Source organism: Henckelia pumila, chromosome 2 (assembly GCF_033568475.1).
Source record: "Henckelia pumila isolate YLH828 chromosome 2, ASM3356847v2, whole genome shotgun sequence".
NCBI lineage: Eukaryota > Viridiplantae > Streptophyta > Magnoliopsida > Lamiales > Gesneriaceae > Henckelia > Henckelia pumila.
This window is the reverse complement of record NC_133121.1, coordinates 100,165,410-100,190,043: the sequence shown is the minus strand read 5'-3', so window position 1 is coordinate 100,190,043 and position 24,634 is coordinate 100,165,410. Positions and strand designations below refer to the sequence as shown.

The 24,634-nt window shown below is 34.0% G+C and overlaps 4 protein-coding genes across 7 annotated transcripts in view; 1 reads left to right on the top strand and 3 right to left on the bottom strand.

The window, feature by feature from the left end:
• The window catches only part of LOC140881194 (CMP-sialic acid transporter 4), a 95,129-nt gene extending 81,549 nt beyond the window's left edge, over positions 1–13,580 (top strand). The window contains exons 1-17 of one of the 3 annotated variants that reach the window (XM_073286312.1): positions 7,316–7,479; positions 8,001–8,111; positions 8,517–8,577; positions 8,706–8,769; positions 8,860–8,971; positions 9,121–9,200; positions 9,634–9,709; positions 9,803–9,903; positions 10,107–10,178; positions 10,356–10,404; positions 10,539–10,580; positions 10,785–10,906; positions 11,277–11,336; positions 11,630–11,678; positions 12,546–12,640; positions 12,736–12,830; positions 13,141–13,579. In XM_073286312.1, the coding sequence (XP_073142413.1) occupies positions 8,085–8,111; positions 8,517–8,577; positions 8,706–8,769; positions 8,860–8,971; positions 9,121–9,200; positions 9,634–9,709; positions 9,803–9,903; positions 10,107–10,178; positions 10,356–10,404; positions 10,539–10,580; positions 10,785–10,906; positions 11,277–11,336; positions 11,630–11,678; positions 12,546–12,640; positions 12,736–12,787 (1,062 nt within the window). In that variant the 5' untranslated portion in view covers positions 7,316–7,479; positions 8,001–8,084 and the 3' untranslated portion in view covers positions 12,788–12,830; positions 13,141–13,579. Of the gene's footprint in view, positions 1–7,315; positions 7,480–7,978; positions 8,112–8,516; positions 8,578–8,705; positions 8,770–8,859; positions 8,972–9,120; positions 9,201–9,633; positions 9,710–9,802; positions 9,904–10,106; positions 10,179–10,355; positions 10,405–10,538; positions 10,581–10,784; positions 10,907–11,276; positions 11,337–11,629; positions 11,679–12,545; positions 12,641–12,735; positions 12,831–13,140 lie in introns of those variants that run through there. The other 2 variants (XM_073286311.1, XM_073286309.1) reach the window with 2 other exon arrangements.
• Positions 249–3,465, bottom strand: LOC140880302 (stearoyl-[acyl-carrier-protein] 9-desaturase, chloroplastic). Its single transcript, XM_073284630.1, has 3 exons — positions 3,163–3,465; positions 1,193–1,697; positions 249–1,059 (listed from the first exon to the last, which is right to left on the bottom strand). Exons 1-3 carry the CDS (start codon positions 3,270–3,272, stop codon positions 499–501), a joined length of 1,176 nt encoding a protein of 391 aa, XP_073140731.1. The 5' UTR covers positions 3,273–3,465; the 3' UTR covers positions 249–498.
• Positions 13,581–13,748: 168 nt separating the features above from the next.
• On the bottom strand, positions 13,749–16,951 carry LOC140881628 (uncharacterized). 2 transcript variants are annotated; one of them, XM_073287092.1, is made up of 7 exons: positions 16,182–16,423; positions 16,056–16,080; positions 15,764–15,946; positions 15,297–15,427; positions 14,623–14,791; positions 14,288–14,417; positions 13,749–14,191 (listed from the first exon to the last, which is right to left on the bottom strand). In XM_073287092.1, the coding sequence occupies exons 1-7, from the start codon at positions 16,271–16,273 to the stop codon at positions 13,905–13,907; spliced, it is 1,017 nt and encodes a 338-aa protein (XP_073143193.1). In that variant the 5' UTR covers positions 16,274–16,423; the 3' UTR covers positions 13,749–13,904. The 2 variants fall into 2 exon arrangements, with proteins under 2 accessions (XP_073143193.1, XP_073143192.1); XM_073287091.1 differs by having other exon boundaries at positions 13,752–14,191; positions 16,056–16,951.
• Positions 16,952–19,431: 2,480 nt separating this feature from the next.
• LOC140883297 (acyltransferase GLAUCE-like) lies at positions 19,432–22,902 on the bottom strand. Its single transcript, XM_073289717.1, has 2 exons — positions 22,435–22,902; positions 19,432–20,515 (listed from the first exon to the last, which is right to left on the bottom strand). The coding sequence occupies exons 1-2, from the start codon at positions 22,894–22,896 to the stop codon at positions 19,601–19,603; spliced, it is 1,377 nt and encodes a 458-aa protein (XP_073145818.1). The 5' UTR covers positions 22,897–22,902; the 3' UTR covers positions 19,432–19,600.
• Between the last annotated feature and the right edge of the window lie 1,732 nt (positions 22,903–24,634).

Sequence of the window (24,634 nt, the reverse complement as noted above, 5' to 3'; positions counted from 1 at the left end):
CCAAAATTATGTTTTTATTTATTTGGCTTCATTATATTACCTTTTTCCAGATTCTATCTATTAAAAATAAATGGGACATGCATGGAAAAGGATACCATATGTTGTTTTTCATTTTAGAAAAATCAGCATTTGACTATCTGAATATTTTTGTTTCAGATCCGTAACTTATATGAAAAGTTCATTAGTCCTTCAAAGTTCAATGCATTTAATACCAACAAATAATACTGATAAAAATAAAGAAACAAGCAGATTGAAGTACTGATAATATTGCATTCACCCAATCCAGCCAGCTCCCACAAAAAAAAAACACTCTGATACGGTGAAACATACTAGTTACTGTTACCTCATTGCAGAAATCAAGAATACAGAACATGATGTATCTACAAAAACACATGCTAAGGGGAACAAGAAGATATTATTCGACCTGAGTTTTTAACAGAGACTGGATGGGCTATAGGAGTTTCTTACGGTCGACTAAATTCATCAGCATGTCTGTGTTCAAAGGTTGACTTCTCGACCAAATATCCAGCTAAATGGAGCAGATGACACCTGCTTTGCCCTTGCTGCTGCTCTTTCCTCCAACTTTCGGATTCTAGGTGGCAACCTACAAACGTAGTCCTGTGCTTTACGCCCCTCGCCAGAAAGACCGGTCAATTTCTCCACCTCCCATCTAGCTACCAAAAATTCCAAGATATCAGCATAATCCTTGGCTGTGTATACGCCGAGTTTCTGTGCCACAGAAGAGTAGTTCTCGAATAAATTGTCGTCGGTCCCATCATACATTAAATGAGCAGGCATCGAGACCTTTTTCCTCATCATGTCAGCAAGACTCAATACTGTGCTGTCAGGATCAATCTCAAAGAGCTTTTCGACAATTTTGGTATAGGCAGTTTCGTGGCGTTTCTCATCTGCAGCAATGGTGCCACATATCTGAGCAAGTTTCACATCTCCGTGTTCTTTGGCGAGCCTTGCTGTGTTCCCATGAGAAATAAAAGTAGCCCTTTCTTGAAATGAAGTGTAGATGAATCCAAGATATGGGTTGTTCTCCGTTTGAGGATCCTGTTATATAGTCAGACAATCTGATACTTAAAGTTTCATAATAGAATAACACAACAAAGACAACCTAAGATATGCACAAACGAATCCATCGACTCTTTTTAAATTGCAAGCTATCAATTGATCATCCTCTTACCATTCCCGAGCCAATCAGGTATTGTATGGTTTTCTCTATTTGCCTCATGTCTACACGTCCCGAAAGGTAAAGATACTTGTTCAGAAGATCACCATGCCTATTCTCTTCAGCAGTCCATGCCCTTGTCCAAATAGCCCAAGGACTGGGGCTAGCACCAGTTTCATCTCGAACGGCATCTAGCGTGTTGATCATGGTTTGATAAGTTGGAAGTGCCTCCTCCGTAATCATATCTCCGACCAACACAACAAGATAGTCGTCGGGAATCTCCTTACATCGTTCTCTCAGTTCTGTAACTTGCTCGTGGAATCCTTCTGAAGCAGGGTCTGGCAGGAAGTCAGTAGGTTGCCAAGACTTCTCGACATGCTTTAGGAGCACCAGCAGGTTATTTTCAGCCCAAGAGTGCAGAGAATTAAAAATCTCGCGTTTTTCCGGTGGCATGGAATGAGTCACCTGAACATGTGCTTCTCGTGGTGGGGTAAAAGGCTTCTTGGCATTTCCAACATTCCTGCATTTAATCAATCAGAGATTCTAAGCTACAGAAGTGAAAAACTGATTCACGAAAAGATGACAAAATTAGAAGTAAAAAAAGCTTCAGCAAACTCTGTTAAATTAGACATCACATTCTGCAAGCACTAACACACTGTCTAATGTCTTGACGCGTTACACTTTTTTGGGGAGGGGCGGTAAATGTTTTCTAACACCAAACAAAATCAAGACCTTAGCTTCCAAGATAAATAGGCCTCCAGCTGATAATTTTTTTCGTTTAATTTCATTCATTTTCCAGAGAAGTAGATTGATTCCTTCCTTAAAACCAACCACACATTCCATTCATAGTTTCTTGCAGTACCCCTTCCGACTTGCGGCTCTATCATACATTTTATGTCAACCGCAACTACCCTTCTATGTTAATTTAGGATCACTAAGCAGTGATTTCATTGCAGATTCTTGATAACGTACAAGCTGGAGGATCATTTTGGCGAATACAATTCCATCAGATGAAATATAAAAAAAAAGTAGGTGAATTCATCATGTTATGCAGCATGCGGTGTTTATTTCAATGACATGCTTTCATCTACCACTTCATGACAGCACCAACAACAAGAAAACTTGGGGGGGAAAACACACACACACATTGAAGAAGCTGGATTTCAAGAAACTCATTTGTACCAGCTTACTGCATATGGAAAGATGTTTATAAAACAAAATAAAAATAAAAGGATAAAATAGCACCAACAGCCAAGCAGCAAGTAAACCATATCTATGGCATAGAGGAGAGGGGCCTATAGAAACCCCAGAAATGATAGAACAACCTAGGTCCTAGAAGACTAAGATCTACTAGGAACATCTTTTGCTGAGAAATAAAAAGATAGGATCAAAACTTTCTTAAAATAAAAAAATAAAAAAACCATGATCAAAACACAACATAAAAAAAGATTTTTGAAAAAATAGACAACGAAAAGCTGCGCATGCATCACTTCAATTGAAAAAAACTGCAAGAATTGCAAATTTACAGGAGAGGAGCACGCTTGCCTGGGATGATTCAATGAATGCGATACAAAAAAGCATGTCCATACAGGAAATAATGTCGGTGGGAGAACAAAGGAAAAGTGCCTTTTACCCCGTAAATGCTCACACACAAGATTTCGACCAAGCGATTCATTTACAAAGAAGAAACTTAAAAAATTTTAAGATCAATCACAAAATACCCAAGAAACAAGAAATCCAAGCTTGACATGCTCATTTCAATCTCTGACCAAATTAAACATTAAACAAATAAATTCAACAGAAACCCCAAAATAAAGAAAAAAACAATGAAAATGAAAACGACCTTTATCAGGAAATCAAAACAGAAAAACCCAACTTGTGATCTTTCGTACCGATCAAAGTAATCATCATTCAGAAAGCTCAAGAAAAAAAAAAAAGAACGCAAGAACTCATGAGAAAAATATAAGGGATAAAAAAAAACTCACGCAGAGGGCGAATGAACGGTCGAAGCCATGACAATTTTGTGAGATCTGGGCTGCGGACCGCCTAGAGAAGGCATCTTGTATTGAGGTGCGAAGCTAAGTTTGAGTGCCATTTTCTTGAATTCAACAGACAATGCTTGGATCCTTGAAAAGATCACAACTTTTAACTTGATTCGATTATTAAATTCGATAAAACCAAGAAGAAAACAGAGATTGTAGCTTTGCTTTTTGAGTAAATGAAAATGGAAGCAGCGAGAGAGCAACGGAGAAGGGAAAAGTGAAGGGTTCAGAGCCACAGCCGCACTAATATAAGGCGAAACCAGCCTACAGTAACAGAACACTGTTTCAACTATCAAATTAATTTCTCCAAAAAAAATTAAATTAAATTACTTAGATTAATATAATTATATAATTATGTAGGTAATTAACTATATATTTATATTTTTACTACTAAATTAATTAGTTGATAGGTATCGATTCAAATTGAGTCAAGATGATGATACCCAAAAAACCAATTAATTAATATTTTCTTAAAACTATGATTGATGAATAAATAATTAGTGACCAAATTAATTTCGTTTTCTTTTTTAAAAAAACTATATACTAAATAATGGAGAAATAGGACAAAGACACAATATCTAGCACGTGGGCTAAATGGATTCTTGGTTTAATTTATAATCAATCAATATCTATATATAAACCAATAAATCATTTGCATTGTATGATAATTTAGTGATTTATCAATAATTATGTGCTCGTATCAAAACATTGCAAGTAAATGATATATGTATATAAGACTTTAGTTTCCTTATATGTAGACTATTAAGTGTATATTTCAAGTAAATGATATATGTTTATATATAGACTTTTTTCTTTGTTTCTTTGAATATATTATAATTTATATTGTTTAAGAAAATTTCTGAACCTACATTTTAGGTAATATTCAAATTTATACTTTGCATGATAAGTTAATGACTTGAAATTATGACATGAAAATAAATTTTGAGTTAAATTAATAAGTAATCCAACACTAATTAATTTTGGGTTCAAATTAATTAATCCATGAAATAAACCAAAAGAATCATGTTAATTTCTATATATTTTCATTATTATTAATCAACAGTGGGAAACATAATAAAAAAAATTAAACAATGGGCATTATAATTACATTATATTATATTATAATTAATAAATGCCCACAGATTTGTGTGGTTGAAATGGTTGGCTTGTTGAAGGGGAGGGCGATGATTCCTATGATGAACCGAAAAAAGTACACCACCGGATCTCACGTGTCTTTCTCCGGCACCTGCCAATTGCCCGACTCATGCTTTACATTTAATTCTTGAAAAAAATAAAAAAGAATTTAAAAAAACACTCAATCTAGTTAACCACCTTATAGAATCGATCCAATAAATATTGAGTTACATTGAGGGTTTTGAGTTTGGGTCAAATCAGATTTGATCCGAAATTTGACGGAAAAAAAAGTCGGTTGGATCGGGTACGAGTTAGCCCGAGATTTCTCGTTTTTATATAAAATTGAAAAAAATTGTCTACATTTATATAATATATATATATATGCTTGATAAAAAAAATTTATTGGACATTGATATAATAAATTTTCATCATGTAATATTCATTTTGTAAAAGTGGATTTTTTTTAAAAAAATTGTTTATTTAGTATGGAAAATAGACTCTAAAATTTTACATACGGACTTTAAAAATTAAATCACCTATCAGGGATATTTTGTTTATATTAAAATATTATTATGTTTTTTAAATTTTCATTTAATAATGTTTACAAAATAAAAGGCAAAAATTAAATCGGATTGATTAGTTGTGTTCGAGTTGAGCATTTTCGGGTTGATTTGAGTTCGATTTGAGACTTTGTATTTCCTACATGTTTGAATGTCAATTGCAAACTTTTATTTAATAAATGTCATAAATCAAAAAATTGTTTCATCAAGGTTTTTTTTTTGGTTTTTTTGTTTAGAATGGTAAAATTTCATTGCTCATGAAAACAGAACTACATCATTAAATAACATAGCCTGTAAACACGCGAATGACTCATATATACCGAGTAGATGGACTATGGTATAAACAAGATTCTCTAACGAACTTATGAGCTAATTCATTTGCTTGTCTCCTAAGTGAGGTAATAGAGTAGCGAGTCTCCTGAAAGTGCTCTCAATTTACTCTTTTGTTGACACTGTTTTATTTTTTCGTGCAATTATTTTCCAAAATTTTTGGTTGACACGATCAACAAAATCATTCAAAGTAGATAAATTCCATCAAAAATACAATCGGTTTATAGCTTTACTTTATTATTTTTTTAAATATTTTGTGGACACGTATGTCACAGTCAATTAAATATTACGATCTTTTCTTAATTAAATATAGTATAGATTTTTTATATATTGTTCATATTAACTTAGGAGTATGTCTCTTGTGAGATGGTCTTGCAGATATTTATCATGAATAATCCAAATAAAATATATGTATCACAGATATGTCTCACTCAATTGTATTTCAAGGACGTTCGTATGGATGTTTGCTCACGTTGTGGTTTCAAGGACGACTATATTTTTTTGTTATTCTAGCCAGACTTGTCACGCCCTGGATCCAGGCACGCGCTTGTGTGACTGTACAATGGACTTCTATATCAACTATTTTGTATTCGTTTCGCTTTACGAAAATGATTAACTCAGGTTGTTATAGAAGTTCATTGTAGCCCAATTTAAAGCTTTTATTTTTCTTATATGGGACAGGGGTCTCACAATCACCCCTCTTTCAGAACGCGACGTCTTCGTCGCGACCTTACCTTCGATCCACCAGCATCGGGAATCTAGAGGTGGCTCCTACAACTTCAAAAAGTGGCTTCCGTCATGTAGCACTTTGTCCCGCAGGTTCAAGAGGTGGCTCCCACGCACGTAGGACTTTGTCCCGCATAGCACTTATTTTCCGGGGTTCCTGTCGGTGACCATCTCTGATATCATTATATCACGCCCCAGGCCCAAGCCCGTGCTTGCGCGATTGCACAATGAACTGTTATAACAACTAATTCGTATTCGTCATCGCTTTACAAAAAATGATTAACTCAAGTTGTTATAGAAGTTCATTGTAGTCCATTTTAAACTCATTTTAAAACTTTCATTTTTTTTTATATGAGACAGGGGTCTCACAAGATTATCCAAACTATATTTGCTCCGGATGAGTATTTGGGTCCGAAAGGTATAGTAGCAATAGAAATACGAGCTTTCTTGGACTCTGATAGCTAGCTTCATCTCGCTTCAACATATGCAAAAGATCGGCTCATCTATTAGCTTGCAGAGCTACTATGTTTTCATCAAATTTAGAATGGTTGTCTGATAACGTTCCTAGTTGGCTTATTAATGTCGTAACATAAGACATTCGGAATTAATGCGTTGATTGGTTTCTTCTTTTAGAAAAATAAATAAATCAATACTTAATTGTATAAACAGTTGAGACGAGATTGAGCATGGGATGAAACTATAACTCAAAAAATTAAAGGACATAATTCTTCACATATGTGTGATACTACGTATTGAGGTACACATAACACACAGAAATTTTTTAAAGTAATATATCTAGATCAAATATTTGTCATTCATGATATACAAATACTTCTTAAAGGGGTTGAGATTGACATTTGGTAGTTTTATAAAAATTTTAGCACTATAAAAAAGTTGTTTTTTAAAATTTTTTATTTAATTTTTATTTTTACTCTCGAAGTTGCTTTATTTCTAATAATTTGTATTCCAATAAATTTTTTGCATCAAATTGTAAATTAACCGAAAGTAAAAATTATATCTACAATTTTAGAGTGACATGAAATAGCAAATCTCTAATAGGAAAATGACCGCGAGAAAATTAAAGTTTTTTTTAGGAGATTTTTTTCTGACAGACATTAGTATAAAATGTACGCGTTTGCATGTTTGTATATTTTTTTTGATTTTTTCTAAAATTTTTGTGGAGTTTAATCTTTTTATCATTAATTTAATCATATTAATAATTAATTAAATTTATATTAAAATAATAGTAACATCGTAATTATTATTATAAAATGGATGAAAAATTAAACTACAATTTAAAATCAAATTATAATCTGATAAAAAAAAAAGGGCATACCAATTACCAACTACCTTTACTCTCGTGAGATAATTTGGTGAGGGTTGGTTTAAGAATCAGGGTAATAGCGAAAAAGCCCAGAAAATCTTGACATTTACAGTAGAAGCCATTTCCAGCACACATTCTTGCTGAACGCAATCGCGATCCGTCCTTCTTCTCATTCCATTTTATGAGGTAATAATCATGTTTATTTCTGTACCAAGAAGCTTTATTTGACTGAAGGTACCAAAGATTATTCGGTAGTTTTTTTGGAAATCCTTATGGATTGTTGATGCAAGATTCGTACTTTTTATGAGTAGTAATAATAATTATTATAGTATAGTAATAAAATAATGTAAAAAATTTTATGGGTTTTTTCTTGGTATTAATTAATGAAGGGTGAGATTTGTTTTCTAATGAATGTGGATTTATGTCTTGCGAGTGCCTGACGAAATGCCGCTGTGAATTGTATAAGTTTTTTTGTTTTTGTTCTTTTTCAAAATTTCGGTAGAATAACTAGAAATGGTGTGTGCAACTCAAATTAGATCCCAATATTGTACATGGTATTGAGGGGAGTGAAACCTTGATCACAAATATACTGGCAGAAACACCAATCTATGGTGGACTCTGTCTTATTAGCTATTGATTCTGATACATCGTCGGTTGCTTTTTTTTCTTTTTCTTTTTTTATCAGAAAAAATCTTGTGAGCCTTTAGGTTGCAGCAGAAGTCTCACCTATCAGTATTACAAGGACAGAGATACTATCAAATTTGACGATAAGAGCTAGAGAGGAGCAAAAAATGGAGTATAGAAGAATAAAGGATCAGGTTTTATTCTTCTTTCCATGTTCTTTTTTTCCAAAACTTACCAATGCTATGTATGTCCTCAGGAGTATCAAATAGTTAAGAGGTTTCAGTTTTCGCCCTAACCTTTCATTTCGTGAAAATTTATGGATAGCTAGTTTAACTGCATGTCTGTCGCCTTTGTCTCCTGGCACAGTGTCTGTACTGGTTTCCCGTTTTCCAGTATGAATTACATCTATTGCAAAAAATTGCATCATTCAGTGTACAGGGGTGGGTGGGTATGTTCTTTCTTTATTTATTTTTAATTTGTCACTGATTTGTTCGGATGCTCTAAATCGAGTTGCTGATAATGAATTGTTGCTTATTTACCCAGTCCAACTCTATCCTGTTTCCTTCACACTTGTCATTGCTTGATTTCAATTAATTTAGGATAAGGATGGGGTTATAGTTGAAGAAGATGTAGAGAGTCTACGGGGAAGATCCCATTCAGGTGCCATGCTTCTATCACTTATGTTTCGTGCTTAGCTTTACACTTTACCTCCCTCTTTTTCTTGTATTCTCTCATTTTTTCCTCAGACATGCAGTTTATTTGATCCTGATGTTTCTATTGAATTACAGGATCTCCCAGTAATGTGGCTGGTTTTGGAGGCAACTCTAGTGATCCGTCTAAGTGGAAGCGCAAGTATAAACGCCTTTTGATTCCTCTGTGTTGTATTAACTAGATGCTGACAAATAAATTTCTCATTTGTTACTTCTGGTTGCTAAAAAATAGGTCGGTCGTAACACTTGCATTGACTGTACTTACGAGTTCACAAGCAATTCTCATTGTCTGGTCAAAGAGAGAAGGAAAGTACGAGTACAGTGTCACAACTGCGAACTTTTTGGTGAGTTTATGCATTCTGTATTAGACTGTTTACACCAGTATCCTACCACAGTTGTTTTGCTGTCAGTCATATCCCTCAATAGATACAAAGTTCCTGGCTTCTTGCAAGAGTGTTCTGAAATTTATCTTCAGTTCCTTTTTTCTTGCTAGGTAGAAGCTTTGAAATGTGCACTATCACTTGCTGCCTTGGTAAGAATATGGGGGAGCAATGGTGTTACTGAGGATAACAGGTTTTTCTACCCTTCATTGTTCTAAGTCATTTGATAATGAAGTGATAAACAACAGAGATCTTGGATTTTGGACATATTTTAATCATTTTAACCTGATAAAAGGTTCTAAAACCAAAATTCTGTAAAAGGTTACACGACAATACAATATATCTGAACTCGTTCAGCTTGAGTTTTGACAATAACTTTTATAATTTTACCAAATTTCTTTGGGAGTTAAACTTACAAGTTTGTGTTCATTCATTGGCCTGCAACACGACTAATATTTCTAAAAAATGATCTCCTGCAGAATGACATCTTTATACTGACGAATATTGCCTTTTAACTCATTAGATCTGTATAATTGAACTAACATTCTGTTTTGCGACCTTTTGAAATCCCTTTTTAGCTGACCACAATTTTTTTTCCCCACTTCAATAATTTCTGCTCTCCGTAGGTTGAGTACCACATTTGATGAAGTTAGTGTATACCCCATTCCTGCGGCTCTTTATCTTATCAAGAATTTACTTCAAGTAGGTTTTCATTATTATCTAGCAAAGTTTTCCAGAGAATTTTACTTTCTGTTGCTGCATTGCTGATTTGTAGTATATATCGGTTTTTGGCAGTATTACATCTTTGCATATGTAGATGCTCCAGGATATCAAATATTAAAGAATCTGAACATCATAAGCACTGGTGTGCTATACCGTATCATACTTAAGAGAAAGTAAGTCATTTCTCTTTTTAAAGAATCTCGTGTCAGCATTTCTTTAGTTAGAAAAGGCCCTGTAAGTTTTCTCCGCACATAGAGAGGATTGGTGCATTTGTCATGTTAAGTAAGTTTTTCCTCCACGATGAATGAGAATGTGATAAGGACAATCTTCTAATTAAAAACTATTAACCAATTAAGAAAATGTATTTTTTTGCCAGGTTGAGTGAAATTCAATGGGCAGCTTTCATTTTATTGTGTGCAGGGTGCACCACAGCACAACTCAACTCTAAGTAAGGACGCTTTGTGTTCGCTTTAAGCGTATATTCAGAGTGTTAGCCATTTTCTCTATGATTTGTGCACTAGTTATACTTTTATTTTGTAACCATTCCTAGATAAATATAAGAAGATTTGCTTTATGCAAAATTTTTTTTTTACTCCACGCTATACTGAAAGAGTTGTTTGTGCAGTTCAGATCAAGTGATGCAAACTCCTTTTCAAGGATGGCTGATGGCAGTTGTAAGTTGCTTAACTGAAAGTATGGTAGTGTTATGTCATCGCTTGATTGTGTGTTGGATAGAGAAAAGGGAATTATCCTTTACTTGATTCTTGTAAATTGTTACTTTTAGTAACATTTTGAGTGTTTGTTCCAGATCATGGCCCTTCTCAGTGGTTTTGCTGGAGTCTACACTGAGGTAAATATGTATTTTTTCCTAAGAAGCAATCAATTTATGTAATTGCAGCTTTTGATGGGTCAGAATTAGCCGCTATACATTATTGGTAACTAAATTCCACCAAGATCCTATTGACTTTATTCCATTTCTTTTCTTTTGAAAAAGCTGTGAAGAAATATCCTTTTTCACGTATTTAACCTTACAATTTGCTTTTGTTTTCTGTAGTCTATAATTAAAAAACGACCTTCGAGGAACATTAATGTCCAGAACTTTTGGTTGTATGTATTTGGGATGGTTTTCAATGCTGTTGCCATCCTCGTCCAAGATTTTGATGCTGTTGTCAACAAGTATGTTGCAATTGCTTTTCACTTCTACTTATTCTTTCATTTTATGACAATGATGCGGGTTGCCCTTGCCACATTATGTATTTACTGTGTTATTCCTCGTAACCATTGTTGAGATCCAAATTAACGAAATGATGTTCGGATGATAGTTAAATCCTTCAATGATCTAATGTACCAAATTATCTACTATGGGTGTTTTCATATGAATTATATTAGAAGTCACATCCATTGGCAATCTTCTTGCCCTAGAATACTGGGCAAGATGGAAGATTTGCTATAGGATGGTGCACGTATGTTTTCAAGGAAAAGACAAACAAAACTATATATATATATATATATTCTGCATTGACTTGTATGTTATTGTTCTGTACAGGGGATTCTTTCATGGGTATTCGTTAATAACAGTTCTCATGATACTAAACCATGCTCTCAGGTATTAGTTGCTTTTGTGGCGTATCTTCAGAATTTGTCACTCCAAAACAGTTACCAATTTTTTGATATGATCCAAATCCCTACCTTTATAAATCAGATTCTCCTATGATTGAGATGCGCATTGATTATTTATTATTTCTAAAAAAACATATTTTATGTCATCTATCCCAGTCGGTTGTGAATATTTTTGTCTGATGCTACATTTATTTTCTTCAACACGTTAGTTAGTATCTTTTATTCCGAAGAATCTCAGCTTACTAGGGGTATTACCTAATATAGTTGATGTCATTGCAGTGGAATTGCTGTATCAATGGTCATGAAGTATGCAGATAACATAGTGAAGGTAAGGGCTGATTCCTTTTTGCTAGACAGCGCATAAGTCAATTGTAAAATCACGATTTGGTCATTTCTTGAGTAGGCAATTGCATAGCTGTAGGAAGAAATTTCCAAAACAGACTTTATATGGATAAACTATCAAGAACAGTCAATAGATGTTATTATTTTTAAATGAGTGGGTTAATGTTTATGTTATAGGCAACTGGCAACCTCCCAAATTACTTGCCATAAGCTTGATAATGGAGAAGACATGACTTTGATTGCTTTATGAGATATGACGTTTTCCAGTCAATTCGATGTTACTTAATTCATGAACTTAGATTGTTTCATCTGACAGCCAATCGAGTAATGGGTTTCTTTCACGTAGATAAATTTCGGGAAGATGAGAGAATAGAAACATTCATGGTACTTAACTAAGATATGCTTACATGAATCCTCTTTCTCTACTCCAATGGCTGGTAAGTTATGGAAATAAGTGCCTATGGCTGATATGGAACTTAGATTGACTTGTCATTGCTAAAGGGAACTTACTGACCGTCTTGTTTGGTTGGACCTGGCTTCAAGTGCAAGGTGGTAAAAATAGTACGAAAACAAATAAATGGTGTGGTTTTTGTCTGCCAATTGTTTATGGAGTTGAGATCTACTGATAAGCCTTAAATTTTATAGCCAGTATATATTTGTTGCTGAAATGTCCTATAGAAAGGAGTGACTGATTCCACAGCTGCATTCACTGGATAAAATACAGATGCTTACCACAGCTGAAATGTCCTATATAAAATTGGGTGCCCAATTTTCACCTTCTAGAAGATAAAGAGTGCTTGCTCCCATGAAAAAAGAAACAACAGATGCTTACCTAGCTCAATTATTTTTGCAGGTCTATTCTACATCTGTTGCAATGCTTTTGACGGCTGTTGTGTCTGTTTTTCTGTTTGGATTTCATCTTTCTCTTGCTTTTTTCCTTGGTTCCACGTGAGTGCTTTCCCAATTTCACCATTCAGATACTAGCAAGTAAAATATGATCTGTACTTAAAATTCATATATGAAAACGTGGATTGCATTTGCAGTGTTGTTTCTGTCTCTGTTTACCTACATTCAATTGGAAAGCTCCAGAGATAGCAACAAATGGTATTTTTCAGCCAGCTCAAAGGGTTAGCTCAAGGTTTAAACTATTTTCTTCTACTCTCTCCTTTTCTCTTAAAAATTTTTTCAACTAGGGAATTTGAATGTAAAAGTGCATGCTAACTCGTAGTTTTGAATTGGGCCATCAAGAAGGAAAATTTTCACTATATATAAGATGATTGGCAGTAAGAACTAAGAAGTCATATATGACTGGTCTGCAATACTGGTTTTACCATTTTAGCATTGTCATTGTGTATTCCCACATATGCGCTAATGTTGTTGAGAGTTGTGAGTTCAGCTTGGCTTCCCATTCTAGTTCAGTAGTTCTTGATAAATGCCTAGTTCTGCAGGCTCCATAAAACTGTCATGGGGTGTTCTATGAAGATGTTGCTATTGAGTTCACAATCAGCGTATCTTGCGCTATTCAGGTGGCTGTATCTGGCGTCCAAGTGAAAAGTAATAGGCCGCTTGTGATGTTTACGAGATTGAGCTGATGCTGTTTAGTCATCTTCACGTGGGAAGAAGATATGTGATGTATTATTTTTGTGGTCATTGGATTTTTTTTCACCTCTTTGTAATCATCCATCAAGTTTCGTTAAATCAACGTTAACAGTTCGAAGAAGAACATCGACGAGCTCCTTCAGTTGGATGAAAGAAAACCCTGTGCCTCTCACATTTATCGTATCATTCCAATTTGATATTTATAGCGTTTGATTACACTACAACCATGAATTTAATTATGATCTACCTTTTTAAACAGTTCTAAATGTCACTTGTTAATATTACAGTGTTTGATAATCATAGATTCCAAAATGGAAGAGGCTGATGAAACTCAATTCTTTGATTGTTGGCGTATAACTAATTATTATTTAAGATTGTCAAAATCAAATTGAACTCAGGTATATTTGATTACATCTTTTGACCTGATTATGTATTTGTTAGGCCATGAGTTAATTAGTCCACCTGAAGCTCCCATTAATAATGTTTCACTCTCCTGATAATGGCAGTACTGAATTTGGTGATTTAAAATTCCCACTTTCACGAGCAACTTTCACACAACCAATCAAGAATACATTTTTTCAAAACATTGAACTTGTCGAACCTACATTTTTTGTTACAAAACACTAGATACAGGGACTTTGTGCGTGCTTTTGTTGCTTGCCAGCTCTTCGGATCGTTTGGTCCCCGAGCTGATTGATGGGGCGTCCTTAAGATTAAGATTTGACAAAGCATTGCCCAATAAATCAATTGTTGATGACTTATCTGGCTCTTCGACAGAGTTATTATCCCCATTTTTGTTATAAAACTGGGTGGTCGTTTCACCACTAATTTCCAGCTGAAGCTTGTTGAATTCATCTTCTATATCTTCTTCAACTAAATCTGTATATACTGGAGATGATTCTGACATCCACATAAATGCTTGTTAGATATCTCTGTTATGTTTCAGTTTTCATTAAAAATTTGTTTTGAGCTCTAATCTAATAAATAAAGACTTACCTAAAACAATGTCAACTTGTTTCATAGAATGAATATTCTCGTCGATTTCTTGTAGACAGAGCTCAACTTCTTCAACTGTAATCTGATTTTCATGTATCGCCCGGCTGCTGATTTGTATGGCCTCGGAAACCTAAATCAGGATATCATAAGTGTCACAATCTACAATTCAAAAGAGCTAAATTCTCAGAGAAAATAAATTATAGGCCACGGTTGATATGAGATGAAGGCCTAGTTTTATCAACAGTAGATTACAACTTCCTATGAAAAAAATCCCAACTTTCTGGTGTCACATAAAGCAAGAAAACACTGAGGCGAGATTACTATAATTGACCCACCATTTTAGATGATTCGGCATCTGCAATGACCTGGATAACTTTCTCCACCCGCTCCAAAAGTGCGGTGCATTTTTCTCTGCTCAGAGATACCTGCTTCATTTCTCTTGCATATTTCAGGGCGACTCTCTTGTTTCCGGTTTTAAGAAAAGCTAGAGCTGAGTTCCTGGTTCTTATATAGCAAAAATAAAAACAAAATCTCAAGAAAAAGAAAGTGTAAATTATCACGTAGCTAGAATTTCATTTAATATTGAATTGATTTTTCTACACAAGTACTTTTTTATTTTTGCAAATATCCCCAATAGAATTATCCACGCTGTCGAATATTGATGTTACAAACTAGAACATTTTATGACGCTTCCGCTCTGTTGGCATTTACAGCATTTGAGCTGGTCACTTCATATGGTATAAATGGAAGGAAACACCGAGTATTTAGTAGTTCTAACTTCTAGGACAATCGGTCTTCATTGACTATACATGTTTTTTGACAAGCTACCTATGAGATCACTATAACTGGTGAAAATTATTCAAAAAATTAAATAAAATAATATTCAATTTGACATGATAGGGTTGTACTTAATGTCAATATTAGATGAAATCTTCAATGTTAAACAGTAGATGAGAAATTATAATTTATCAAACGTGGTATTTCCACATAAAATAACTAGTACTCTTACTTATGATATCGCTGGTCAATCACATTAAGCTGTTGTTCTAGCTTTTCTGTGGTCCAGATTAAGTGCAAAACACTGTAGTCGATACTCGAGGCACTAGCAACTGCTCCCTCAGTAAGACAAACTTTTACTCCCTATGTTAGTAGAGAAAAATTGCCGCAATCAAGATGACAGACATAGCAGGATGAGAGAAGCCGCTCTTTAATTGATGGAACAATTGGTACAATATGAACATATAAATCGGGAAGAATACGATGGAATCCAAGTTTTGATATGAATGACACATATATCATCATTGTAAGTAACCAGTAACACTATTACCTTTGAAGACCTCATTTCAGTGGAAATATAGGAGGTAACTCTCAAAACACAAAATCCAAGAACTAGAAGCCTGAAATGAAAATTACGCTGTGTGCTAACAAAAACAAAAAAGGAGATTCCCCAAGTTTAACAGTAATCTTTTACATTACCTCTATCCGTTCAGCTGTGTTCGTGACGAGGTGTTTTGCTTTGCCATGTGTTGACAAATAATTTAGAATCACAAGTGCTTCCTGTGATCCTATACAAATATCTTGAAACTTTCTCATGGTAATGACACAAGAAGTTGTCCAGTGGTTTTCAGACAAAGCCTTTACCACTTCCAAAGCTCTTTCCTACAAATACAAAATCAATTGCAGTCACTTGATTTAATATATGTTCTGGCAAAAAGAAGACAACTAGTAGCTGGCAAAGCCAAAGTTGAGAAAAATAGTGGCAGCTAACCTCCAAGAGTGCGGCAAGAATGTAACTGTCTCCAGAAAGAGTGAGACTATCATCATTAGAAATTGAAGGACCAGACACCAAAAAATGTATTGATTTGCGAAGAAAGTGAGAGAGATGAGAAGTTACAGTAGGTGGATGGGCGGAGGGGAGTGGCAACAAGTCACCCTCTCGGCACATCTCCGAAAGTATGCCGTGGAGGCACAGAGGGGACAAGCCATTCCGGCGGAACCAGAGGGATTGAACACGGGAAGGGCGGATGACAAAGATTCGGAGGTGGCGTGCAACCTTAACAATCAAATCCCTCCAGAAAATGTAAAGCGGTTCCCAATCAGATCGCTGTCCGCTTAGGGCTTTGAATCTTGCCCGTTCCTTAACCTCATCATCCCAATCACTAACCTCTCTTCGCACAAAATCAGCCACTGCCTCTGCTTCATCCTCCTCATCTTTTCCTTTGTTCTCCATACTTCAACCGACTTTTTAATAGTTATAATCGCTTAAAATGCCAAGACTCCTAATTAGGCTTTTAATCAGAGCTTCAGCAAATTTTTCCCTTTCCTCCAACCCTTTCTATAATTTTTTAAATACAACAATCTCAAGTACCTAGCGAAGAGAAATTCCTTCATTCTTCATTCATTCATTCATTCATCCATTCATTTTACAAGGGAATTTCACGAGAAAAACTTACTACCTCAACTCATTCAAATTCAATATTTCTCCATAATTCATCACAAGAAATCCCATGAGAATTATTACATAACTCGCCACGAAATTCCAAACGACAATTCAGTAAAACCTAATACCTTTACTGAAATAGAATTCAACAGAGGAACATAATTCATTACCTTCGAAAATGGAATGAGAAGAAGAAGCGAACCGAGTGCCTCTCCTTCACCCCCAGGTAAGTTGCAGAATCCGGGATCCATTTAACTTCATTGGTCCAAATCGGGTAAAACTTGCTGTGGACTGGCCCATTTAGGGATTCGATAAGGATTGAAGCTGTTTGGATTTGGTTGAGATCAGGCCCAATTTTCATTTTGACCCATTGAGCCCAAATTATATGAGCTCGTTTTGTTTCAGTTTGATGAGGCCCAATGGAGAACATAATAGCTAAACAATCAACACACCCGTAAGTAAGTAGGGTGGGAAAAATACCGAATTTTCGCTAAACCGAGGTTATAGTACCGAAAAAATATCGAATTTATCGAATTTTTGGTATATCGATTTTTTCGGTACGGTGCGGCAACGATACTGAATTTTTGGATACGATAACGGTATGAAATTTTAAAATTTCGGTATATACCGTTATACCAATATACTAAAATATTATATAAAAATTTAAAAATATATAATATTTTTAAACAATAAATTTATAAATTATAAAAAATATAAGGTTTTTTTTCGGGTATAAAACGGTATATACCGATCAGGGGCGAATCCAGGATGTTATGCTAGGAGGGGCCGTGTCAATATACACAATGATAAAAATAATTATTATATGTTTATGTATAACTTTACATAATAAGAATACAATAAATAAAAAATAAATATTGTGATGTCTCGTATATTTTATTGATGCTTATGAAAATATGAAATGCGAAATAATTTTTTGATTTCTAAATCATGCGTTGTGTTCGTAGGTATAAAATATCACACATAAAATTAAGTTCATTCAACGAGTCAAAAATAATATGACTCGAAACTTATTTAAAATCTCGTTGAACAAAATGATACTAATGTATATACAAGAACGTCTGAACTTCTTCTTACATGCAACTCAAAATTATAAAATATACAATCTCAAAATAATAATGTATTTAAAGCATGATACGATCTTAAAAATAACATGCTAAAACATTATAATAAGCATGCATAAAGTATTATAATGCATAAATTTTATAATATATATATGATTTGTGGAGTATATATATTATACTACTAAATAATATGCTAAAACAATAATTCAAATAAGCATGCATTCCAAACCTCTTGATTAAAAAGAAATAAATTATAAGAGTATGACTTTTCACTTTTCAAAATAAACAACCCTTTTTTTATTTTATTTTTATTAGTTTGAATTTTTTTTATTATATATATATATAGATGAAAGCATATGTATTTTCACTTTTCACGATGAATTTCCATTTTATTTTTATTTTTGTTAGTTTGAAATTTTTTATTTTACATATTTTTAGAGGAAATTTAGAAGAACAAAATTAGAAGAATATGGGTTTTCACTTTCTATTTTATTAGTTTGAATGAATAGACCATTTATTTTTATTTGTATTAATTGGAAAATTTTTATTTTATATATATTGAAAACAATAATTTATATATTTTAATAAAAAAATAAAGGAAAAAAAAGAAAAAAAATGGGCACCACAGAGATTCGAATCTAAGTACTTCATGAGCAAAAACAAGGTAGGCTACCATTATGCCACATCGTACATTCATCCAATTGTGTGACCAAATTTTTATATAATATCATTTAACAAAAAAATATATAAATACTAAAAAAATTTCAAAATTTTTGGGGGAGCCGTGGCCCACCTTCACCCTATGGTGGGTCCGCCCTTGATACCGATACCGCACCAAAATCTCGGTATACACCAAAAATTTTGATATAATCGGTATGCTAGTTATATCTACCGAAATTTTTGGTATACCGATTTTCGGTACAGTATCGATATAAAAAATTTTATATCGTAATTTTCGGTACGGAATACGGTATGCATTTTTCGGTACGGTATGTCACCCCTACCCGTAAGTTTACAAATTGTGTTCTATATCACGTCATAATATTAGACATACGCTCTTTTTATCCCAATATATAAATATATTTTACAAACAAGTTTTATATTCCATCCTTGTTATAAATGATTGCATATATTTCCTACACTTGGTTCGGTTATGGGGGTTTATTGATTAAAAAATAAAAAGAAAATATAATACTAAATGAGAAAGTATAATTTTGATCCTCTAATTCGACCATTTTTCAAGTTGCAATTTTAGTTCTATAAATTAGTCCTTATTATCACTTTTAGTCTTTTTTTTTCATTATATTACTGATTTCATATAATGTTAAACACATCAGCAATATCTTATATCATGCTGCAAATTATGATGAAATCTCATCAACTTTTGGCATTACGTTAACATTCCGATGAAAAATTAATGATTAAAAGTAAAAATATACACTAACTTATAAAAATAAAAACCGCAGCTTGAAAATTTACATGGCCAAATTGGAAACATGCAATCAAGTTATATAGGACCAATTGCAAATATTATTTTTGCCCCACACAAATTTGACTATATATTTGCATCAAACCAAGATAAAAGATATAACACACATATATATGAGAGGGATGAAAGTATATGATTGCTATAATTTTCATTACCTCAAAATTAACTGTAATAATAATATAATCATATATATATATGCTAGATCCCAAACTTAGACATATAACTTGAAGAAACTTAAATATATGAAATACTTTTCATATCTCATGCATGCATACATTAAATATGATATATTCCTGATCAGATCATTTCAAGAACTTGTGAAATAGAAACTGGAATTTCTGGAGCTCCTTCGGCGGCAATGCGACCAAAACATTGACCCCACCATTGTTGCCTCCAATCTCAGGAAACAGCAAAATGATGTCCTTTCTATGGTACACCACGGGGCAACTGTACCTTGATTTCCCCCAGGGGTACGCCACCTGGTCGAACCCTAGTCTCCACCACGAAGATATCAAGAACTCCCCGTCCGGGAACCCCCGGTGAATCTCCCCCCAGTCTATGGAAGACCTGGCGTATTCGTCGTCCATCCGGGCCGCCCCCTCCGATACCATGCCCACTAACTCCGAGAACGGCCCGTGTTCCAGCTCCGAGCATCTTGCGGTCGCGTAAGACGGGAGCACGGCGTTGCCGGAGTACGACAGCGGCAGCGGCGGCCTCAGCCGGGAGCGTATGTCCACGGAGAAGAGTATCGTGGAGAGGCGGTCCCCCTCCGTCCCGTTGTCGCGGGACAGGGCCTTGCACCGCCATATGTGGGTGGCGACCACGTTGAAGCTTGTGATTTTGGGGGTTATGGAACGGGTCCCGACCAGGGCGCTGGCTTTGGCTTTTTCCTTGAGGAAGCTGACGTCATGGGAGGTGAGGTTCATGATCTTGAAGTGGAGGTGGTCTTGTTGGGACTGGAAGTCGTCGAGGTTGGCGGCTAGCTCTTCGCCGATGGGGAGTTTGAGGTTGAGTAGTTCGGGGTGGGGGAAGGCGACTCGCGGCGGTGATCTGGCGGCGAGGAGGCGACGGTCGTTGCATGGCACGGTGGCTAAGGGCTTGTCGTCGAATGCTTGTGAAGCTAGGTTTTCCAAGAAATGCTTGAAGCTCATTCCATCGAATAACACGTGATTGGTGGAAGTTCCCAATGCAAAACCACCACACTTGAAAGAAGTCACCTGCCAATTTTAGGGCAACAAAAATAATAAAATAAAATTTGATGATTAATTGACGAGGGTTTGAGTTTAATTATTTGACATTGAATATCTCATTTTGATGCAAATAAAGCCCATATATATTGCATACATTAAACTCAATGGAGGCAAAAAAAAAAAAAAAAAAGCAAAGGAAAGGAAAAATGTAGAGCAGAACAACACCAAATATTTCAAAATTGGAGGAAAAAAAACTTTTCATTTTTCGATTTTATAAGTAATATAATAAGTTTTATTATAGTCACGTTGCACCTATAACTACTGTCAAATAAGTAAATATTATTTAGATTTATTGATTTCGGGAGAAAAGGAAAAAAAGGTCAAACCCAAAACAAAGTCCAGAGTTTTTGTATAAAAATCAAAAGTTATCAACTTGCACGACTAAAATTCAAAAAAAAAAAAAAAAAAAAAAACTTAACATACTAAAATCCAATTTTCCCAAAATACAGTAATTTGAAATCAGACATTAAAGTTCAACCACTCGTTTTCTCTCAAATTTGAGAATTTGGTACCATTAATATTTCAACTACGCGCCAGCCAAAATTAGAACCAATTGGTAGAAATTTAATGATTCTGGCCAAGACCACTTTGTTAATTGTTAAGCCATAATTAATTACGTAATTGCCGGAAAAATTAATATTACGAAAAAAATTCGTTTCTTAATTTTGCCAAAAAAAAATGTCAATTTGTTTGTTTTGTAATCGGTTTCCGACTCAAGATTTATGGAGAGGAGACTTGATGAAATTGGGGAAAGCGTACGTAACTCAAAAGATTATAAATAAAATTCAAAATTTTATGTTTGATGTTAATTAGCACTATCTATAATAATTATTACGCGAACATTTCGAAAAGAAGATTGTTTGATAAATAAGTGATTCTAATACTAATTAATTTTTTACAAAATAAATTTTGTAAAAACACTATAGACATCCAACTAACTTTTAGATTTCAATTATATCAAACAAAAGCTAAATGCATAATCTAGGTTTTAAAAAAAACACAAAAACTTATTTTTTTTTAGAAGAAAAAGCGAAGAATAACCCTTTTTTAGCGATAACAAACATTCTAATTAATATATTCTACTAATTGTCTGGCTAAATTAAACATATACACCCAATTCTTTCACATCGCATTATTGCAAGGAATATAATGGCGGCCTGACATTAATAATTATAAAGTTTGAGTAGTTGAGGTGGCGACCACATTCAATTAATTACTCCTTATTTACGTAGTAGCAACGGATATCAGACTAGACAAAATTACATTTTTACCTATCTTAATTAATGGATAATAAATATAAATATCTATAACTTATATATATATTTATTAAAATAAAGCATATTAATAATTTCCCCTAACTTTAAATATCACCATTATTCTAAAATTGATATATTGAATCCATTTATTCTCAACCAAATTACGTAATTAAACATGAGAATGTATAGGCTAATTAATTAAGGTGATCCCACAAATTGTTAATTCATAAATGAAACGCTTCATTTATACTGCTTCGTTTTAATTCTTCGGATGCTTTTTCGTAAATTTTATGTTCATCTAGCTAGATACCTATCCCTTTCACAAACTATATATTATAATGGATTTCGAAGACACCACTAATATTCTGAGTACTTTATATATTTTGGTCCAATGATTGACATAATGTATAGTACATCAGCAATTTTAAGGTCATGCCTATATTTTTTTTGGCACCACTTTAGTATGGAAAAACTTCACTAGAGTACTCAGAATTAAATGCCAAAAAAAATATAAATTTTGATAAAATTCTTGAAGATGAATATTGTTCAGTCCATTTTTTTTTTCTTAAAATTTTTTTGAAATTTTTTGGCATCATGCATGCATATATATATATATATATATATATATACCTGAAAAATGCAAAGCGGCTGTTCAACATTAATATCATCCAACCTCTGGATAATAAGCTCCCTATACGCCGGATTAGGATACACCAAATCCCCGATATCCTCCATCGTAATCTCCGTCGAAGCCACCACGAATCCCACGCCGGGGCCGTCACACTCGATCTCCGGCCGCTCGGACCGGTGGTTCAGCACCAACTTTCCGGCCAAAAAGTAATAAGGAACCATGACTTTCTCTATAGCCCTTTTAAGCCTAGCGGCCACCGCTTCCACGGGGAACTCCGGGTTCGGAGGGAAGAAATGCACTGTCTGGACATTGAAGTTGAGGACTTTGTCTATGTTGGACAAGAAAATCGATTTCGGGTAGTCTTGAGTGTTAATCGCCGGCGATATCAGAGTCGATTCGTGGATGGTGACCTTCATGTCTTGGATGGCGGCGGCGAGGTGGTTCGGGTCGAGGGTTCCCATGGATATATATTCTAATGAAATACGTTTCTTGTTTTGACTTATAATGCACGCATTTATATATATACTAGCGATCGAGGCAAAAAAGGGATGGATCCAGGGGACCACATGGGGTTGAAAGTAGGTGGCTAGACGTAATTAAGTTGATCTTTAGGAATTTGATTTTGTCAAAAGCTGATGAACTTGATGACTAAGACGGTGTTTGTAACCTTTTAAAATAAGTAATTATAGAGATTTTCTTCACAAATTTATGAATAGAATCTCTATAATCACTTATTTTTAGAGGTTGCAAACACTACCTATTAAATACGAGTTGAGATTCGACTCCAGCTCTGTCAAAATTAGGTTGATTGAACCGTAAACGTACGGTTTGGGAGCTAGTCACGAATATATAGCTAGCTAGCTACTTTAGTTTTAGGGAAAATTGCTTTTTTGATCCTGTATGTTTATCACTTTGCGATTCTGGTCCTTTATATTTTCAGATTGCAGTTTTAGTCCGCTATCTTTATTTTTTTGGCAATTTTAGTCCTTTTTCCAATGTGGCGCTGACGTGGCACAAATTCAATGCTGATGTGGAGCTGACGTGTACAGTGCCACGTCAGCATTTTCGAAGAAAAAGGACCGAAATTGCCAAAAATCGAAACATACAGGACTAAAACTGAAATGTAAAAACATAAAGGACCAAAATCGCAAAGTGACAAACATACAGGACTAAATTTGCAATTTTCCCTTAGTTTTAATTTGTTGAACCATATATGGCATCTCCTATAATGTGTAAGTAACGCATCTATGCATGCTTAATTGTATATATGTATGATATGTATAGTACTACACAATAATTTTTTGTGCTATTTTTCGTGTTTTTCAAGTTTTATGAATATACACATGAGCGTGTGTTGTTTGTGAGGATTAATATCCTGGTCTTTATGAGGAAAAAAAAGAATTCAAAAGAAGATACAGATTGTGGGAGATGGTATATATATATAGGATAATGCAAATTATATAAAACTTGAGTTAGTGCAGTATTGTACGTAAATGGTGGATATGGTTGCAGGAGATTTAACCAAATCGATTAATAATTAAGAACTTTCAACTTTAATATTGAATGCCAGCACATGTATATGTTTGGATTTGGCATATTTTAATTTTTATCCAATGCTGATCATTTAGGCTCGGTTTGGTTCTGGTCTACTGAATTTTTCAATTTCAGTTTTAGTTCACTAAGTTTTTAAATTTTAGTTTTGGTACACTAACTTTTAATTTTTGGTTATTTTTTGTCCAATTGCTGAAACAGTGACATGACTTTGGAAAATACTGCCTTTTCACGCTGCTAAGTAAGAAATTGTGCCAAAATAAGGAAAATGAAAAGCTAGTATATTAAAACCGAACTTAATTTGAAACTTTAATAGATCAAAACCAAAAAATGAACAAGTTAATTGATCAAAAAAATTCATTTTTCATGTGTGTACAAGTACTTTAAAACACTTTTAGTATTTTATAGGTGAAAAACTTAAAATGTGTGTTAATATAATATTTTTGTAAAACATTTTTGAAAAATATTTTTAAAATTTTTTCTCCAAGTACACTTTTAAACAACAATTAATTAATTAGAGTTGTTTAGTTTTTTTAATGTTTTCAGAAATATAACAAAACATCTCACCAAATCTAAATTTTTTTTAATAAAATAACTGTCCAAATACATATTTATTTTTAAAATAATCTTTAAAATAATTTATAAATA

Excerpts from the sequence above, each read along its gene's own strand:
- LOC140880302 (XM_073284630.1), bottom strand. The coding sequence starts at position 3,272 with ATGGCACTCAAACTTAGCTTCGCACCTCAATACAAGATGCCTTCTCTA. Across the intron at positions 1,698-3,162 it reads ACCGTTCATTCGCCCTCTGC|GAATGTTGGAAATGCCAAGA; the intron begins GTGAGTTTTTTT and ends GATTAAATGCAG. Across the intron at positions 1,060-1,192 it reads ACCTGATTGGCTCGGGAATG|GATCCTCAAACGGAGAACAA; the intron begins GTAAGAGGATGA and ends ACTATATAACAG.
- LOC140881628 (XM_073287091.1), bottom strand. The coding sequence starts at position 16,517 with ATGGAGAACAAAGGAAAAGATGAGGAGGATGAAGCAGAGGCAGTGGCT. Across the intron at positions 15,947-16,055 it reads TTCTTGCCGCACTCTTGGAG|GAAAGAGCTTTGGAAGTGGT; the intron begins GTTAGCTGCCAC and ends TTGTATTTGTAG. Across the intron at positions 14,792-15,296 it reads ATTGACCAGCGATATCATAA|AACCAGGAACTCAGCTCTAG; the intron begins GTAAGAGTACTA and ends TTGCTATATAAG.
- LOC140883297 (XM_073289717.1), bottom strand. The coding sequence starts at position 22,896 with ATGGGAACCCTCGACCCGAACCACCTCGCCGCCGCCATCCAAGACATG. Across the intron at positions 20,516-22,434 it reads AGCCGCTTTGCATTTTTCAG|GTGACTTCTTTCAAGTGTGG; the intron begins GTATATATATAT and ends TAAAATTGGCAG.